A 20690-nucleotide genomic window follows, 5' to 3' on the forward strand; every position below is an offset into this window, starting at 1 on the left:
AGCAATCAGAAGAACCAGCTGGATTGGGCCAAAGACGCATTTAGTCCAGCCTCCTGCTCTCAGAGTGGCCAACCAGGTGTATGCAGGAAGCCCCAAAGCAGGACATGAGTGCAGCAGCACTTGTGATTTCTAGCCAATGGCATTCTGAGGCACACTGACTGTGTTGGCAGAGGTAGAACATAGCCATTGTGGCTAGTAGGCTCCACCCCCATTGCTCAGCCTGGATACTGAGGTCCAGCTCCGAGGACCTTCTGGCAGTTCCCTCACTGTGAGAAGTGAAGCTACAGGGAACCAGGCAGCGAGAGCCTTCTCGGTAGTGGTGCCCACCCTATGGAACACCTTTCTATTGGATGTCAATGAAATAAACAACTATGTGACTTTTAGAAGACATCTGAAGGCAGCCCTGTTTAGGGAAGTTTTTAATGTTTGATGTTTTATCGTGTTTTTAATATTCTGTTGGAAGCCACCCAGAGTGGCTGGGGAAACCCAGCCAGATGGGTGGGGTATAAATAAATTATTATTATTATTATTATTATTATTATTATTATTATTATTATTATTATTATCAGCCATTGATAGCCTTATTCTCCATGAATGTGCCCCATATACGAGAGTAGAGGTTACTCAAGCACCATACTTGCTTTTTATATTGTTTTTGTTTTGGAAAGTACAAACTAGTAGCTTCCCATTAGAATATTAACTGAGCCAGCAGGCAGTTGGACTAGATGACCCTCAGAGTCCCTCCCAACTCTACAGTTCTATGATTATATGTTCTTAAATGCCCATGTGCAGCTACTTCATTACCCCATTCACGTGAGTGACAAAGGAAGCCAGGAAGCCGCAGTTCCTTGTTGATACCCAAACTGGGAAGCTATGGTTAATGGCTTCCAAACAAACTGGAACATGAAGGCATGATCTAAAGCTGGATTCTAGACCCTGAGTTGCTTGGACGCCATTTGCTATAGTTCCTGGTTTGGTCATCCCTCAAAGCTATGGGAAACTTTGGCTTCTTGGCTTGTTCATCGTTTTGCACAAAAGGAGAAGCAATGCAGGAGCAGAGGGGCTATGGATGGGTGCATTAAGTTCATCTGCATCCTTTGGGTTATTGAGCTGAGGCTTATAAATGCAGCCACAGCAATAGTTGCTCAAATAATTTGTTGGGGATTGGGGAATTAAAGCGATCTAAATAGATGCTACTGCGCTAAACACGCTTGTAAGATGACATTATTCAGAGGCATCTTTCAGAAGTCGAAGCGAGGTTTCACAGTGTTTGTAAAGTACTCCTAATACCTACACATGCAGCATGCAAAGAATGGCAGCCTAAACGTACAATTGGGCTCAATACCCTTCATGATTCTCTTTATTATAAGCAATCTGCTTCTATGGGAGACCATGCTTGCCAATTACCTCGTGTTGCTTAAAAGAGAAACCAAAATCGCCCAGCAAGAGCGGAAACTTTTTAAAACAGGCTTTGAAATATATATCAGGCTGTTCTTTCAAGCAGCTTCCCACCACTTTGTGCTCAATTAGTTTGCACTCCCAGAAGGAAATTTCAAATCAAACGATGGCGGGATCTGAGCAAACTTTTCAAGGCAGAGTTGGGGATAAGTATTGAAATCAAGCCGTATCTAAAGAAAACATCTCTGGGATATTTTCTTCCCTCCTCTGTGACTTAGCCTAGAATGCCAAAGCCTGAAAGGATAAAGGGGTTAGCTTGTCAAAATGGCCATTTTCAGAAAAAGAAGTGAAGGCTTTTATTCAGGTAAGGGAAATGTCTGTCTTTATGTATTGGATTTCTTCTTTATCAACAGCTATGAGAGCCATCAGGGCAGGGCTGTCTGTGAGGCAGGGTGGGGCAGTTGCCTCAGGCAGCAGTTCCTGAGGGTGCTCCTGCCACTGCTTGTTTGCAACACACCTGCTGCTTGCTGCCAGGCACCCACCATAGGAAGTGGTGGTAGTAGCTAGCTAGGCGGTGCTGCTTATTCTCTGAGGCAGTGGCGGATGAAGGCAGGCCACAGGCACCTCTGCCTCCTCGGCTGCTTCACTCTGTTCAGTCAGTAGCTGCCGTGCTGTTGTTGTCCATTGTCCATGCAGTCCATTGTCCTTATCTCACGGTTGAACAGAGGGCATGGCTGAGAGACTTTCCCATAAGTGCCATTTTTAAGAAGCAGTTCCTTATTTGAACTGTGTTAGAGCTCCTGGCAGTGGGGAGGGGAGATCTCCCTCATTTCATAATTATCCCCTTGTGGAGGAGCGATGTTGGGAGACGATACAACAATCTGGCCACTTTACCTCAAAATCCTACACATGGGCAGGGACAAGCATGCTAAGCATGCACAAACACACACATTCACCACTACCCATGTTATCCTGCTTGAGTTGGAGGGCCAAGTCTGAAGTGGGGAAGCTCCCTCTTCTTTCTAATTCACCCATGGCTGCCTATGGTCAGTGGATTCCCCTGTTATGCTAGACCAACTGAGACTGCTACCATAAACTTTCATAAAAAGTACTTAGGCTCCCTTGCACCCTTAGCAAGGAGATATATCAGCTCCATCTCCCCTCCTCCTCCTCCTCCTCCAATTCCTTCAACCCATCTGTCTGTGCGTGCACTTGGAGCCAGAGTGGAGAGGTGCAATTTTTGTGCCCTCCCTGGGTCTCCATCCTTGGCAGAGGCCTACCTGGCCAACCTCTAGGTAGAAAGGTAAAAGATAAAGGACCCCTGCACAGTTAAGTGCAGTCAAAGGCGACTATGGGGTTGCAGCGCTCATCTCACTTTCAGGCCGAGGGAGCTGGCGTTTGTCCACAGACAGCTTTTTGGCTCATGTAGCCAGCATGACTAAACCATTTCTGGTGCAATGAAACACTGTGATGGAAACCAGAGCACACAGAAACGCCATTTACATTCCTGGCGCAGCGGTATCTATTTATCTACTTGCACTTGTGTGCTTTCGAACTGCTAAGTTGGCAGAAGTTGGGACCGAGCAATGGGAGATCACCCCATCGCAGGGATTCAAACCGCCAACCTTCTGATCAGCAAGCCCAAGAGGCTCAGTGGTTTAGACCACAGTGCCACCCACGTCCCTCACCTCTAGGTATGCCCCTGCATATAAGAGATATGCCTTGTAGTTTGGATGGTGCATTCCCTCCTTTTCTATAGAAACTCCAGCCAGATTCCATGATGCCACTGATTTTACCTTGACGGGTTCCTCTTTGTTTTTAACTCCACCTTTCCAGGCCCCTCTTGACAGTGTAACGCCATTGCATTTATAGCCTGAAGCACAGCAACCTGGAAACTGTTGCTAACAGTTGCAGTAGCTAGATTAATAAATTGCATTGGGAACATGTTCCCTCCAAGGTGACTACCTTCCGCTCCTTTAGGCATACAAAGTCACGGCTGACAGCACGTACCACACATTCAAAACTGTACTCCCCTTAGGGAACAAGTGCCGTAAATGATAAACAGTACAGATCAGCATGGAATAATATGATTAATTAGTGTCTGCTGACTCTGGACAGTTCAACACTTCCTCTGTTGAATTAAAAGTGTCTGCAATACTTGGAGACTTTAAAAAATAAATAAATCAGAGTGAACTCGGTGCCCGTGATCTGCTATTATATTCCATGTATGCCCTAGATGTAAAGGGCAGTTTGCATTGTTGTTATTTAGGTCATTATTTTATTTAGGTAATTTATATACCACTTCACACTTCAAAGGAAAACTCTTAAGCAGTTTACGATGTCCCAAAAAATATCACAAATCAGCTGCAAAAAAGTTATTAAAAATTATATGTTTTAGGGCAGTGCAGAGAATAATTAGATAAGCTATTTTCTTGAACACAACTATAAACTGAAACATATGGGGACTATAATAACTACAAGCAGATTCAAAATGCAGAAATGCAGCAGAGACAACCAGACTCCTACAAACTACAGCACTCTCCCTTCTGCTGCTGTCTCACCAACTTAAGCTCAGTTACAAGAATCTATACCAGGGGGTAAACACTTATGACTTCCCATGCGATGGCCTGGTTCCACGTGGCAAGGCCTGGTTGTTCCAGACAAAAGGAGGGCATGGTGTGTGTCAGGTGACTTGCGGCATGCACCCTGATTAAGATCATCTGGATTAGGGGGATGTAATCTGTTGCACGTTTTACAAAGCAGGATGAGTTCTTGCACGGCAAGAAGGGTGAATTATAGTCCTAAGAAAACAGACAATTCTTTCTAAGGAGCCATTTAGACTAGTAGCTTATGGGAATAGTCGAGGCTGGTGAATGAGCAGTCAGCAAGGCTTCATTGGCGTCAAGGATCAGCCAGAGAACATGCTAGGTATATCAGGGCTCAGTTCAGGAACGTGGGAAGTGGCAGTAAAAAGGATGTTCAGCATAATGACCACAGCTCAGGAAACAAGCATGTAAAGCCATCAAATTTTGTACTCAATTGCTTTATGCCTCGGAAGTGAAATGGTAATCGGAAACAAACCTTTGCTTATTTTATGTAATGCTGTTTCGTTTAGAGGGGTCGCTGCCCTGCTGTTTTTGCTCTGATTGACTTGTGGGGGATTTACTCCTGAGTAAAGCTTTTAAGATTGCAGCCAAAGAAGCCTTCTAACGTTCCTTGACCTCACCTTGAACTGAACGTTGGGAGAAGACAAGATGTTGCACTCTTTCAACACACTGGAATCTGCCCACCCACCCTCACCCTGAAAAACGACAACAGCCCCCCTTGTCCTTGATTTGAAACACACATTGGCTTCACAGATTTCAGGGCCATGTTTTGCTAATTGTGGGCAGTACAGCAAATGGTTCCTCCTCCTCTGGTCAAGGCACAAAGGACCTCAGGACTGCCGTGTTATTTGGGCACCTGAACAGAAACCCCCACAAGGTCCTTCATGATAACAAATAAAATAACTAAACAATTTGCTGCCTTTTCACGACCCTCCTAAAATCCTCTGCCTCGGGGTAGAGCCAGCGCAGCTTTGTCGTCGTCCTGGGAAAAACCATTTGCACAATTCACTGAAGTCATTCATTAGCAGGGAACTGTGTATGCATTTGTCTGTTTGGGGTTTGTTTTGCAGACTCTGCAAATGGATGTAAACAAGCTGAATATCACGTTGCTTCGGATTTTCCGCCAAGGAGTGGCTGCTGCTTTAGGACTGCTGCCGCAGCAAGTGCACATCAACAGACTCATTGTAAGTGGTGAGCATTTTGTGTGACAATTTGCATTTTTAGCTTTCATGTCCTGGGAATAAAAACCCAGCACAGTTTTAAACAGTGAAAATATTTCCCCTAACTGCTGACTGCAAGGGTAACTTCTGGTGGCCACTGAAGCTCTTTCATATAGCTCATTCTTCCCTAGAGAGTTCCGGTTTATATATACACCACAGTTGCATGAGTGTGAAAACAGACAATTCCCCCCCCCCCCAGATATTTTCCTGAACACCAAAATTACCCCAGAACCTGACCACTGTAGAGTCAGAAGGTCAAGTCACATGATCACATTCCACATGGCCAACCAGCTTTCTTTAATTTGCATCTTGAACTGCCATTGGATATGGTGAATGGGCTATGTGCAAGGTCTACCGTAGGACATAGCAAACCTTCCAGGGGTGGCACTGTGCCCAGAGAGGCTATGATGGAGTTGAGAAGTACCACACCCGACACCTTCCCCCTGGGCAAATTCCTATTTGGGCTGGAAAAGTATCCCACCAATACTCGTAAGAATCTGCCTAATTCTAGTGAGACCACTGGCCCACTGAATGGCAGCAACTTTCCATGTTTTCAGAGAGGAGACTTTCTCTTAAAATATGGAGATGCCAGGGGTTGAACCCGGCCTTTGTTTGCATAAAGGCATGCAATCCACCACTGAGCTACAGCTCTTCAGGGAATTCCATCCTGGTTCCTTGTGTAGTTAGCAGGCATTTGGCAGACATCTAGCAAAACAATGATCAAATTATGAATGAGCAGTTGAAGTTTGCTCCAGATTTTTGAGAAGAGAACTTCTCCCCACCAATTTAAGGAAGATCATGCAGGGTCATTTCTGAGCTTCTTTTCTCCCTCAGGTCCAGGGGCTGAATATGGCCCTCCAGAACTAGTAAGTCCCCCTATCTAGCCCTCAGAAGTGTCCCAAAGAAACATCCCTCAGTGCCTCTGCCTCATACCCTAAGTGGTTTTGCCTGGCTGGAATGTGTCCTGCAACTCTGATAACGTCTCTTGCTTGTCTGAATGAAGGATAGAGAGGGATGTGAGATATGTGTAGAAACTAGCCTACTATACAAAAATAAAAATCAGTATTAATTGTTCTGGTTGCCTTTGCCTGTGGCCTCACCCACCACTGGCATGCAACCCTCAGGAGTTAAAAATGTGACCCTCGTGCTGAAAGGGAGTTTTCCAGCCCTGCTCTATATAATGTTATACACAATATATTCAAAGTGCATATACAAAGTTCTGGTTATTTTTGCACCTGTTCTTAACCAGTTCGTTTCTGCAGAACTTACCTGGTGAAACTGGTCCGATGGGGAGATTTTACTTGCACTGTAACACAGAAATAGGTTAGCAGTGAGAGACATTATATTGTGCTCCACATGAACAACATGTTGTATATCACCTCAGTTAGGGACCATTCATTTTAAAACCAAATTTAGTTGTGTCGATTACAAGATACAGCCAACATGCTCCTCTTAACACCACAAGATGGATGTGCATGGCTCATACATGGCCTGAGGAGCAGCCATGGCTGAATTTGGCAAAACACAATCCCACTTCTGACTCGGAATAAATGTCACATGGAATGTTACGTGAATCACAAATGTGAGAGCTTCACCTTTAGATTTTTTAACTTTACAATTATGTCTAGATCAGTTTGCCACTTTCTACTTTGGCCTTTGAGAGTTCATGGTCCTGTAGCTGGCTGGACTTACTTGTGGTTGGTTGACAGCATGTCATGTGTGCCCCTATGGGGGAGATGAAACGTCTGTTTTCATGGCAGTCAGAATTTGCTAGAGCAAACTAAATGAAGTTGAAGTTGTCCAAATGTATGATGTAGCGTCTTTCTGATGGTGTGAATTCAAGTTTGGATTATTTGCTTAAGGCTAACATGACACATTAGAAAACTGCAAATAAGTAGCTATTATCAGGAAAGGAGGTGAATCACCAAATTTAATCCATGGATTTCAAACCCCCTATATTCAGCCCTTGGTGGTTTTTATCTTCACACTGATGGCTTGCACCTCACTCCTAAACATTTGAATCCACATAACTGACTGTAACATCACTTAATAGATGCTGCAACCCCAGATTAATATCATGGACACTGCATGGACACACTCTGCACCATATTCCAGTATTCATGTGAATCTAGTGGTAGCTTTGGGGTATTTGATTCTCTTGGATACATGTGGGATTTAAATTCTAGGTCTTCAGGAATCTGTCTGCTTTAAAATAGACCCAGATAAGTCCCCTGGAGAACTCTAGGTTTTTCCAGAGGCTCCTCTGCCCTGGTGCGTACCAATGACATCATCACTATGCGCCCAGATTTGGAGACTTTTAAGCACAGCATAAGGAAGAGGAAATCTAAAACATCTGAAGTGCCATTTGGGTGTTCTAAATACCAACTGGACTCAGTTTGGTAGATATTCTACTTAATCCCATAATTCTGATTTGAACTGAGGGGAATTCACCGAGCTCTGGTCTCTCTTGAACACTTGTAAGAAGAGCAAATCTTAGAATCATACCATGTTTTGTTATTGATAGAGATTTTTTAGAGGTCAGCATCCTGCTCATATTTATGTTTTCCAATTCTGCTAGGGCAAGAAGAACTGTGTTGAGCTCTTTGTATCACCAGTAAACAGAAAAGGCGTTTCAGAGACACTACCGTCTGAAGAAGTCTTGAGATCTCTTAATATCAATGTGCTACACCACAGTTTATCCCAGTTTGGAATTACCGAAGTCTCTCCAGAGGTAAGCAATCATGAGTATATCATGCTGCATCTCATTATTCAATATGCACCTCATGTATGCTCTTATTAAGGCCTCTGATCATTTCAAAACTGAGGTAGTGATATAGTGCATAGTAGATAAATGTGCTCCTGGTCATGCCAAAATACTAATACAGATTCTAGCCTTAGTCAGATGTTTCCTACCCAGCTCTCAGTTTCAATTTTTTTTCAGTCTGAAGTTTTGTTTTCCACATTTTCACATCAGCTTGCAATTTTTAAAAAAGTCCTCATGAAAATTCATTATTGCAAATTTCTCCCAATATACATATTTTTGCAAAGCAGTTTTGTAATATACAGTGGTACCTTGGTTCTTGAACTCAATCCGTTCTGGAAGTCTGTTCGACTTCCAAAACGTTTGAAAACCAAGGCAAGGCTTGTGATCGGCTGATTGGCCCCAGAAACAATGTCAACAGCCGAAATGGACATTCGGCTTCTGAAAAATGTTCGCAAACCAGCACTTACTTTTGGGTTTGCGGTGTTCGGGAGCCAATTTGTTCATCAACTAAGCTGTTCGGGAACCAAGGTACCACTGTAATGCGTTTTTGTGGGTTATTTTCAATAATATATGCATTTATATGCATTCATTACCCTAGCATATGCATTTTGTTCTGCATTGCAAAATTCAGAAAATTGTGAAGGATGGCTACATATTGTTTCAACAAGTGAGAATGAGGCTAGTTTGCATTTAAATGCAATCTGAGTCAAATTTCTCTTCCATCCCCACCCATGAAAAGGTCATTGAGAATGTGAGGAGCAAACCCTGTCACTTGAAACTGCTCATTGACCACTTCCTCCAGCTGACACATAGCTGGCATTAATCAGCCTCCTACAGACTGAAGTTAATTACATGTCATGGTGTGTGGTTGATGCACACAGCAGCATTAAGGGGTGGTAGCAGCCCCACACATGTTCTTGGCATGAATGTACGTATTGTGGGGGAAAGACCAAAGGCTCAGCCAGAAGGTAATCAAAACCTTAACACAGAACTTTGTGGCACCTTCAAGCTTAGCTGTTTTGTTTTGACATGAGATTTTCAAGGCTTGTGATTAAAATTTTAGCTTATTTGAAACAAAACGTACATCGTTTTGACTACCCAAATACACATGCATACACTGCAATTGAAAAATGCAATTTAGCTTGAGCAAAAATTTAGTTCCACTCCATTTGAGGATGTATCAACAGAGAAGAGCCTTGACTGCTGAAAACTGAGTGCCTTGTGAAGCAGCATAATATAAAAGTTGGGTTAGATGCAGACTAAGTCAGGATTTTTATAACTTATCTTTCATTGCTTATCAGATGCCTCCTATGGTTTCATTTGCACCTGCTTTCAGTTCTCTATATGGTTCACAGATTAAGGTCGCCTTATATAGCTATTGAAGGAGTTGTGGGCGGAGATACAAAACAAGTTGACCGAAAGTTTAAGCAATTCCAGTTACCTTCTCACCTGCTGAACCTGGTGATTTCCAAGAAGGAATTAGACTGGGCTATATAACTTGACACAGTTCGATTCATGGGTAGAAAGACTTTTCCAGTGCTCACTAAGGCAGGTATAAAGTCTCCTTCTTAGACAGGTTAGGGTGGTTTTTGTATCTCATTTGTTAGAAGTGTGGTTGGAACTGATTCATCCAAGCATTTTATATTATAGAAAAACAAAGATTTTTAAAAAAACCACCTTCATATCTACCTGACAAGGGCTCTCAAGTGTGCAAGCAGAACAGTGTAATTACATTTTGTTTTGCTTTTGTGTTTTTATAAAATCAAAGAAAAACGTCTTGCAAGGCAAGCACGAATCGGGCAAACTCTGGAGCAAAGAAGGATTTTATGCTGTCATCATATTTCTCAGCATCTTTGTTATCATTGTGACATGTCTGATGGTAAGTCTGTTTCTTTACATTTTCTTTAGCTCATGGCTGTCTCAAAAGCCCAACCGGCAGATTTGTGCCAGAAGTATTTACATAATGCAGTCCAGTCTTTAACCACTAACAAAAAGCAATAAAAAATTGTGCACAGCCAAACTTGATGTAAGCTGGGTGTTTGCATCTGGAACAACTAAAGCTTTTCTGCAGCTGACTTGAAAACGGCTTATGCCTCACATTTATTTTGTAAGAGGTAGAGCCCAATTCAAAGCACGTGTGCTTACTTACAGCCAGCATTGCTGAGCATGAGGAGCCCTCCTCAAAAATCAGTAAACGTTTTTCTCAATGGGGAGAAAGAGTAGAGCAGATGGCATCTAGCCCATCAGTCCTTCCACTAAACAGCTGATTGGTGTGTACTTACTGCTTTTTTGGAGAGATGGCTTCACAGATGAACCAGTGGAGAGAAACCATGTGTGATATTTTCCTACTCAGAGTAGAGCTATTGAAGTTAGTTGTTAATAAGCTTCAAAGGCTCTACTCTGACTAGGACGTGCTGAACACCACCCTATGTATGCAGCACTCTTTGCATAGACCATTCTTCATTCAGCTGGGGTGGAAGAGAGCAGAGGTTGGATTAGGAGCCCTTTGAAGGGAAGTTTTTAATGTTTGATGTTTTACTGTGTTTTTAGTATTCTGTTGGAAGCCACCCAGAGTGGCTGGGGAGGCCCGGCCAGATGGGTGGGGTATAAGTAATAAATGTGCTTTAAATGTGCTTTAAATGTGGATGTGACCTCTTTTGAAAAGAATCTGTAGCACAAAACGCTCATTTTGAAACATTGCCACTGACATTCTTTGCCGTTGACTGATGCCTCATTTAATCTAGTTTGTCGTCGTCGTCATTGCCCCCCCCCAAAAAAAATTTTTAAGATAAAATCAGCTCTTCTCTCTGTTTTCAATAGGTCCTGTACCGACTGAAAGAGAAAATACAATTTTCGGTGAGACAAGATAAGAACAAGAAACAGGAAATACACCTTTCATCCATCCCACTGCAGAGAACTCCGTCTGAGTACAAGGCAGCAAACAGAATGGTCCAGCCTGAACCGGCTCCTAAAGCTGTGAATGTCATAGTAGATCCACAAGGGCAATGTGCTCCTGAGATCAAGCCCACCCTTTCAACCAGCCCATCACCTTTCAAAATCAAGTCAGTGGGGCTTCAAGAAAGGTAGGCTTACACCTCTCCAGATGCAGTTTGCCATTGTCCCCCTTTGCGGTTATAAGCAGGTGAGACAAGTTATGTGGCCATGCAGATGTTGTTGCGCTCCTCCTGCCATCAGTCCCAGCCAAGCATGAGCAGAGATGATGAGAGCTCATCCATTCATTCCATTTGTATGCTGCCCATCTACCCAAACGCTCTGGGAGTTGTGCTCCAGCAAGATGCAGAGGGCCACAGGTTGCCCACCCCTGCTATAAAGGATGTTATTTTCTGAGTATTTCAGAGATTATAATTTGCACTTCAACTGCCAAGTATTGAAATAATGTTTGGAATCAGTAAAGGTAAAAAAAAAAAAAAGTTGGAAGCTTCCGAATATTTCCGAAGAGGAAAACAAACATGCTTTGAATCCAAAATGTGATCTTTTTGGATTGAGTGGTTAATTTCATCATTTTGCTTTCCTGTGTTTATGTCCTGGCCTTGGTTGCAGCACATCTGCTGGAAAGCCATCAATTAGAAACATACCTTCTAGTGCAAGCACTTTTCATAAATCATCAATATGCTGTGCAGTGACTCTTGTTGGCTAAAGTGCCTAAGCCCAGCTAGCAGACAAAAGAAAGATGCAAAGAGCATGCAGTCAACAGAAGCGAGGCAGGAGGCTGGGTGATCAAAAATGCTGTTACTTAAAAGCATTGGTGTTTAGGAAGAACAGATTCCTATTCAATAACAACATCTCACCAATTGATGTGTTTTCATCAAAGGTATGTCAGAAATTGCAACAGCGTACAGGATGTGTTCTGAATACTTAAAAGGGCTTCTCTTTTGTTCAAATAAAGGAGTCCTGCTGGTTTCTCTGTGCAATAAAATAGTCAACAATGAAGAAAGGCCATTGGTTCTCCAGAGGGAAATGGAAATTCTACAGATATGCCCAGGTTGCATGGATATTGCATGGATGGGGGACCGTAACCAAGTGATATCTGTGTAGCTTCCACCAATCAGCTGTTCTGGAGAGAGACCCAATCAATCAGGAGAAAGATGGGAAGCTGGCTTTGGTACACCATCACCGCTGCCTCCCCTTCCCCTGCCAAAAAGCTAGTACAGTAAATGGAGATTTGCTCAGTTGGATTAGAACCATTATGTATTTAGTGATCCCAAAGTTTCTTTTGAGATCTTGATATCTGCACATACATAGCTGTCACATATATGTAGTAGTCTATCACAATCTCTCTTGATTACTGAGCTGCAGATAGACACAAATTCTATTTAAAGAGAACAGAGTAAGATTGCTCCCCACACCCCTTTCAGACTTCATGTGGTTCCCCCCCCCTCCGGAGCAACTACAGTTCTGGCCAAGTCATTATTTTTACAAGCTGGAGAGGGATTATTAGCAGGCCCATGCCCTAGGTATACATGCTAGAGGCATAAATCCTTTTGCTTATAAAGGTGGCCCCTTTGACATTTGCTGAAAACATTGCTATTATTATTATTATGTTCATAAAAAGTAACAACATAAAGTGTTCTTCAAAGTGCCCTGCTTTCTGCCTCTCCACCCCAGATCACTCTTAAAATATAGCTTAGGGTGGGCTTTTGATCCTTACAGAACATTTTGCTCCCCTTAACACACTTCAATATGAAATAGCACTCTGACAAAGTCTGAAACAGGTGTACAAAATTCTAGCTAATATGGGATATATGATATGAGCAGACAGATCTCTACTGCGTTGTTGAACAATTCATACCTGAATTGGGTGGGCTGCAGCAGAGAGAACTAAGCGGAATCAGGTGTCCATGTGAAATAGTTTCCTCATACGCGACATTGTCTGTGTGGTGAAGAGAAAGGGGCATGTCTGTGCCCCCCAAAAATGTCTACGATGTTTCCTCCCAACATCTCTCTCAACAATTCTCCATCGGTGAAAAAGAAAATAAATAGCATTGGGAAGGAGAGATTTTTTTTGGGGGGGGGTGAAATTCTCATGCATGAGGTGCAGGGGTTTAGATTATTGTAAGTTATCCTTATAGAGCCAGTGTGGTGTAGTGGTTAAGAGCGGTAGTCTCGTAATCTGGTGAACCGGGTTCGCGTCTCCGCTCCTCCACATGCAGCTGCTGGGTGACCTTGGGCTAGTCACACTTCTTTGAAGTCTCTCAGCCCCAATCACCTCACAGAGTGTTTGTTGTAGGGGGAGGAAGGGAAAGGAGAATGTTAGCCGCTTTTTCAGGTAGCGATAAAGCGGGATATCAAATCCAAACTCTTCTTCTTCTCCTTCTCTGCAAGGTAGGAAAGTTTTAGCATCCCACATATTGCAGATGCAGGCTGAGGTGATGGTGACTTGCCTAGGGCTTCTCACAGTGCAGTCCTACATGTGCCTACTCAAAAGTAAGCCCCACTGAGATCGATGGGTTCGACTCCCTGGTAGGTGTGATGGGGATTGTTATTCATCACCAACTTAAAGTTTGAACCGGGAACATCTTGCCCTGAAATTCACATTCTCAGACGCTGTGTGAGACAACCTGACAAATACTGATGTTTGAAAAATCGAAAGTAGGAAATATCAAGTGGATATAATCTGATTGACAATCACAGTCCCAACACATTATCCTAACTGTTTTTGAGCAGCTTGAATGCCGTGCAAAATGCCACCATGAAACAGTGTACAGTGTACAGTGACGAAAACATCATTAATCAGGATTATGCTACATCTTTCATTATACTACCAGCCATTAGTTCTTCTAGAAGCTTCCTGATTATTAGCAATATTTTGTGAGCTCACTAAATTCACTCTGGAGTATTATTTAAGTGCATATGGAGTGGGCTGAGAACTTGCCATAGAGTTCTCCCTGGTGTAGGCATGATGCTGTTGCTTGATGGATAGTGACATCTAGAGGAAGAAGATAATATTGTCATTGGATTTTCTGTTCCATCTGTTACAAATTCTTGTAAGAGATCATTCGAGAAATTAGAATGCGCCCCCTGGTGGCACTCCTTCTGCTTTAAGCAGCTCAGAAGTCCGTTTATATTTATCTTTCACTATAGTGTGGCCTAATACTACTATCATAAGAGAAGTTACTGGGAAGTAACAATCTGAGGGAAGATGTCTTTCCCCCGTGTGTGTTTCAGGGTAGTGATAATTTTATTATCTGGTGTTCACAGAGGAAATCTAACATTGGCAATATTTATCTCTACACAGTGAAAGAGAGCAGATAATAGGGTGCATGTCTTCAGCTACCATTCCTAAGTGGTACCAACTGATCTCTGTGGATTCCATTGGCTACAGATCAGGAAGCGGCCCGTTACACTGGCACGTTTCACATGTTTTTATTTTATTTTTCAAATACAGATGTTAATGACTGAGGCTGCAATCCTAACCCCACTTACTTGGGAGTAAGCTTCGTTGTTCAATAGAACTTTGAGTAGACATGGGATTGTATCCAAGGTTAGTGGACCCGTTGGAATTAATGGACATGACTAACTTAGGTCTGCTAATTTCAATTGATCTACTCAGTAGAACTTAGCTGGCTGCAACCCATTATTAGGATTGCCCTGCAATTTGGGGAAATCTATACTGGACGCGGGTTAAACCACAGAGCCTAGGGCTTGCTGATCAGAAGGTCGGCGGTTCAAATCCCCGCGATGGGGTGAGCTCCCGTTGCTCGGTCCCAGCTCCTGCTCACCTAGCAGCTCAAAAGCATGTCAAAGTGCAAGTAGATAAATAGGTACCACTCAGGCGGGAAGGTAAATGGCGTTTCCGTGCACTGCTCTGGTTCGCCAGAAGCGGCTTTGTCATGCTTGCCACATGACCTGGAAGCTGTACACCGGCTTCTCGGTCAGTAACGCGAGATGAGCGTCGCAACCCCAGAGTCAGACACGACTGGACCTAATGGTCAGGGGTCCTTTTACCTTTACCTTTATATGTTACAATGTGGGGAGCAGTGTCGGATTTACGTATAAGCTAAACACGCTATATCTTAGGGCCCCACTCTCTTGGGGGCCCCCCCAAAAATAAGGGGGGGAACCTGGATGTACATTTGCAAAATATAAAATAAAAAACAAAATAAAACCTACATACAGCAACAGTGTTTGGTGTTGTGTAGGCTCCTATTTGTTATGTGCAAATGGCTTTAGATACCCATTAGGTCCATAAATTACCATATAGCATATATTCAACACAAAAAACAGCGACAATTTGTTGTTGACAAAGGACAGCTGGACATATAGAGGGCCCCATTACCTTCAGTAGCTTAGGGCCTCATCCAACCTAAATCTGGTGGGGAGCCCTATTAATGTGCAGGCATGTGCAGCCTCTAAGCACATTTGGTTCAGCAGGTATAGACTAGCCTGGAAAAGGCCACCATTCACCTGTGACAAGCTATCTGCTTTTTCTAATACTTCTGTGGGAAAAAAGCAGGGCCTCAAGTGTCTCTTCCACTCTCATACCTTTTAGGTACTGATAAATTCCTTCCTTTCTAATATTTAATTAATTGAGCAGAATTGCTGGCGTATGTATCGCTGCTTGTACTATATATAACCTAATTATTATTAAACATTTCCTGCCTTTATGGTTCAGCATTCTGTTAACAGACTTTCAGGCATTGTGTAGCTCTCTGCAATTTGAATAATGAAACCGAGCCAGTGTTTGTGGATGGTTTCACAAGCATGAGAACTTAATATATATTTACAGGAAGGGATCTGGAATTTCCTGGCCAAAATACACAGCTTTGCATAGATTTGGAGGATAAATTTACTCCATTGTGTTGAGATGAATATGCTTTTTCTTTGTGCTAAATATAACTCTTGGGCATTTGCTTTCAGGGAAATGTCAATAACAATTGTTTAAAGCAGAAGCTTGGGATAACCCCCCCCCCCAAAAAAAAGTTGTTTCAGAGGAGTATTTCAAAGATTTGACACAATGGAGGGGAGAGTGCCGTGGTTTAGTTATTTATAAAAATGTTTGTATACCACAGTTTCATTTAAAAATTTCAACATGGTATGCAACAATTATAATACCATAAAAAGCAGCACAAAAGCAACCCCACCAGGTTCCTATCAGTGCCCAATGCCTTAGCCAAGTCTGTTCTTTCCTGTAATCAATAAAGTTGTGGCTTAATTCAACCCAGTACCAGTCTCCTATGACATTATTGTGGCCCTCCCTTCACCTGCCATAGCCATTATACACCTGTGCCTGCAATTATAATACCATTTAAGAAACAAAAATTAAACTGGATCACCAGCTAACTATTATTGGGGGGGGGAGGTTTATCGTCTGCATACGTCAGGCAGCAAAGAAACATTTCCAGCAAACATTCTAGAGTTACTGTAGAATGCATTTGCTGAATCTCTATTGGAAGAGGATTCCACAGGAGTGGGTCAGTAATGCAGAAGGCTTGGTTTCAGGTTGATGTCAAATGAGCCTCACCAAGATGGGGGGGCGACCCACAATGCTTCTGCAGATGATAGTGATCGAGCTGGGATTTAAGGGTTCAGGCAGTCCTTAAGGTACCCTGTTCTTGTGGATTAGTTCAGGGTTTCCCAATCTTGGGTTTCCAGCTGTTGTCGGACTACAACTCCCATCATCCCTAGCTAACAGGAGCAGTGGTCAGGGAGGATGGGAATCGTAGTCCAAAAACAGCTGGAGACCCAAGTTTGGGAAACCCCAGCTTTAGATCATTCTTTCTCGAGTATTGAAAGCATGAATAGACAACATGTGTATGGTACTGGTCCCACTCTCTGCAATCTGTGCATTGGGTGACCTTATGAAGTGCCCCATGTGCAAAGAGATGTAGATGGCTAGGACTCCTCCATGCAAGGAGGAGTCTCCTGACTAGTCCAGGATTCCTCCTCTCATGGAACAGCCAGATGTGAGGCCAGTGGATGCATGTGGCTGACATGCAAGACATCAGCAGGGGTCATGCTAACTACCACAACTCCACAAGCCCCTCACACGTTTTCAGCACACGAAAGACCTTAAGACAAAGTAATTAGAAAGATCATAATTTAGGGAAGTGAATTTAAAAGAAGCTAAAGTTTTAAGTAGGCATTTTCTCTTACTGATTCACAATGCAGGTATTTCAGTGGAGAACAAACATCATGTTAGTATCTTCAGAGCCGAAATACAACTGTTTGTGACAGTAAATCAGGAACAGGGAACTTGAGGCTCTGGAAGTGGTTGTTTTTGTTGTTTTTTTGGACTACAACTCTCATCAGCTGCAGCCAGCAAGGCCAATGGTCAGGGATGATGGGAGTTGTTGTCTAAAGGGCCCCACCCCTGCAGTAAATATTCACAGCAGAGACATCATTTATTTACAGCAGGAAGCTCTTTCCACTGAACACATAACATTGTCTTTTTTGCTGCAAGCTGTGCCCTATACCAAAGGAGATCTTCAACCTTTCCTAAGAAACAAAGTTCAAAAGAGCTCATAAACTGTGGTAGTTATATTTTGGATTTGACAACTCCCAGGAGACACTCAGTTTTTATGACAATTCTACTTACAGCATCAGCATCTCCAGAGTCAAATAAATCTGCAGTTGCCACCACACCACAAAGCCTTTTATGTAAATTAGCCCAGTGTTTTGTTTTGCTTTTTTTTTTCTAAGAGAAGCGTAAGCATATTGCAGGCTCACAGTTCTTATCATGGCTTGATTCTTGTTATGGTCGTTGCTACTGGTTTTAGCTTGTACACAGGAAACTGCGGTGCCAATCAGTTTCATTCCCAAGGTGGCAGGAAACCTTCTTCAGTCAGTTGTTGATTGCACTTGTCTTTGCTGCACTACCCATTGCATTTATTCCCTTTGGCTGAACTTAAAACAGATTAATCACTGGCTGACATCTGGCAGACAGTTTTGGTAGCTTGTCAGTGATTTGTCTCAGTGGCCTGTTAAAAGGTTCCTTGTATTTATAAGTGGCTGTGGGTGGGTGGGGGGAAGGGAAGGGAAGGGAAGAATCAATAGCTTAGACTTCAACTTAGGGCCCACTTATCTAGGAGTAAGCCCCATTGAACTCAATAAGTCTTATTTCTGACATAAGAGCACTAAAATCATTTTCAGAGAGTTTAGAACTTTTCATTCCCCCAACATTTTAGGAGGATGAATAGTGTCAATCTGTGGATATACAGTGGTACCTCTGGTTACGTACTTAATTTGTTCCGGAGGTCCGTTCTTAACCTGAAACTGTTCTTAACCTGAAGCACCACTTTAGCTAATGGGGCACAATTTCTGTTCTTATCCTGAAGCAAAGTTCTTAACCTGAAGCCTTATTTCTGGGTTAGCGGAGTCTGTAACCTGAAGCGTACGTAACACGAGGTTCCACTGTATAGCATTAAGAAAACCAGGGTGTGTGAATGCAGTTAAATGCATGTACAAATTTAAAAAATTGTTCAGTCTGTATTGGTCTGCCTTGCTCACTTTAAGCTCCCAATTGTTCCTCTGAAGCCCCACCCTAATCCTCCCCACAGCTGGTGCAAATAATGGTCGCATCAGCTTTTGAATGAAGAAAATCCCAGGTTCAGACCTGGGATTTTCCAGGATTTTCCCAGCATCTGCAGGCAAGACAGGGACTGTCCCTTGTCAGCCTCTAGAGAGCCTCAGAGTGTGGACACTGCTGAGCTAGCCAGACCATGGATCTGACTTGGTATACGGCAGCATCCCTGGTTCTTCATCAACCAGGCTAACGCCAGCCTTGATAGCAGGCTGTATGGGGAGGGCAAGCATGACTATACACCTCAGCAGATGCACTGCATACCGGTGTGTTCTGCATACAAAGACATGATTCCTTGTGGAATCACTGTCAGCAAAGGATACTTTTGTAGGAATGAACGACAACCAGTCACTTAATACAAGGGGAAAGTAAAAGAATGCACTGAGTGCCACTGCTAATATGGTGACCCCAGTCGTTGAGAATCAAGTCCTCTCCTAACCACACAGACCATCTGATTTGTGTTTCTTGTGCACAACCCTCCAACTCCCAGCATCCCTGACTGTTTGGCCACACTGGTTGGTGCTGATGAGATAAATAGCTGGAGGGCTATAGACATAACTGTCAACTCCCCCCCCCCCTTTTTAAGGGAAATTCCCTTATTCCGCATAGGATTCCTCGCAAGAAAAGGGAAAAGTTGACAGCTATGGCTATAGATTCCCAGTCCCTGTGCTGGAGAGTGATGGACCAGCAGGAGAGCAGGACAAAATGTTGGGAAGTTGATAGGTGTGTGTGTGTGTGTGTGTGTGTGTGTGTGTGCGCGCACACACACACACACACACACACACACACAGAGCGAGAGGCATGAATCTTTTGGGGGGGTTACTGCCAATGTTTCATCTGAAAGCATGGTTTACATGATAACATTCCAGTTCGATGGTACAACTAATTGACAGGAAAAGATGGGAGGCTGCCTAAGCGTTCAGTTTTGAACAGTCAGTTCCCGTTGCTCGGCAGCACAGCCTTATCAAGGGAAGTACAGGAGTGAATTGGCAGTACTTTAGAAAGCCTGATTAAAAGAGGGAAAGCTGAAATTGCTCTCATGTCAGCTGTTTTCCTGCACAGGATGTTGAGCGATTCCTGTCCCAACCAGATACTGATTGCTTAAAACTTAAGTCTAGAAGTACTTCTCGAAATCATTTCCGTCATTTATTTTATTTTATTTTATTTATTTATTTATTTGAGATGATAAAGTCTGAATGAGTGACTTGGAGTGTGAATTTGGGCATTGAAGATGCTGGGCGGTTCATGAGACATAGAATCAACAGGGTTGAAAGGGAGCCACAAAGATCATCCAGTTGACTCCTCTGCCAATGCAAGAAACCCATGACTACCACATCCATGATGGGTGACCATTGAGCCACAGCTTTAAACCAAGGCAGTCTGTGTGGCCTAAGTTATACAGGTGCCTAAGTAATGTTGTCCCTCTTCCCTTAAGTGACATCAGGCAACACACAAACATACAATAAGCAGAAAGGAGAACCAAGGAAGATAGAAGTTGTGTCAGAAGACTTGGGGACAACAGACACACAGCTTGTTTAGATGCTATCCTGATTGTGTGGTTTGCTACCAGGAATCAGGGACCATGGAGATGTGCCACTGTACAGTTAGCTGTTTGTATGAAGGATTGTCACCTGGCATAGGTGACACAGGGACACATACCTTGAATAAGATCCTGTCCCCCTGCTCACACATTTACCTAACTGGTCAACCAAGTCCCATAAAGAGTGGCTTGTTTATTTTTAGAGCCCTATAACTGTCGATTTTCACAAAACCTTTCACCCATAATGCAACAACTAGCTTAAGCAGTCAGCACTAAATCCTTCGACCTATCCCAATTAACACTCAGTTTCGAGATACTGTAAATTTTGAAGTGCAAGCAAGGCCTTCCTTCCTTCCTTCCTTCCTTCCTTCCTTCCTTCCTTCCTTCCATCCATTTCCCACCTTTCTTCCGTCATGGATTTCAGCACCTAGAATTCCTAAAACGAAGGCTTCAGGCTTTTTAACAAAGGTTATTTTAAACGTTTTTTTCAACTCATTATATATCATTTCCCAATATCCTTTTACTACCTTACAGTTCCACCTCATATGATAAAAGGTGTCTTCTTTTTCCTTGCATTTCCAGCATACATTTGAGCATGTTTTATACATTTTTGCTAGTTTAC

General features: G+C 43.1%; 1 protein-coding gene across 2 annotated transcripts in view; it reads left to right on the plus strand.

Annotated features, from left to right (window-relative positions):
* The window catches only part of PTPRR (protein tyrosine phosphatase receptor type R), a 101594-nt gene that overhangs the window by 61584 nt on the left and 19320 nt on the right, over window positions 1–20690 (plus strand). For both annotated transcript variants that reach the window (XM_033162438.1, XM_033162439.1), the window contains exons 3-6: window positions 5075–5188; window positions 7803–7955; window positions 9757–9867; window positions 10809–11071. In XM_033162438.1, the coding sequence (XP_033018329.1) occupies window positions 5075–5188; window positions 7803–7955; window positions 9757–9867; window positions 10809–11071 (641 nt within the window). The remainder of the gene's footprint in view (window positions 1–5074; window positions 5189–7802; window positions 7956–9756; window positions 9868–10808; window positions 11072–20690) is intronic.

This window comes from Lacerta agilis, chromosome 10 (genome assembly GCF_009819535.1).
Source record: "Lacerta agilis isolate rLacAgi1 chromosome 10, rLacAgi1.pri, whole genome shotgun sequence".
Taxonomy (NCBI): domain Eukaryota; kingdom Metazoa; phylum Chordata; class Lepidosauria; order Squamata; family Lacertidae; genus Lacerta; species Lacerta agilis.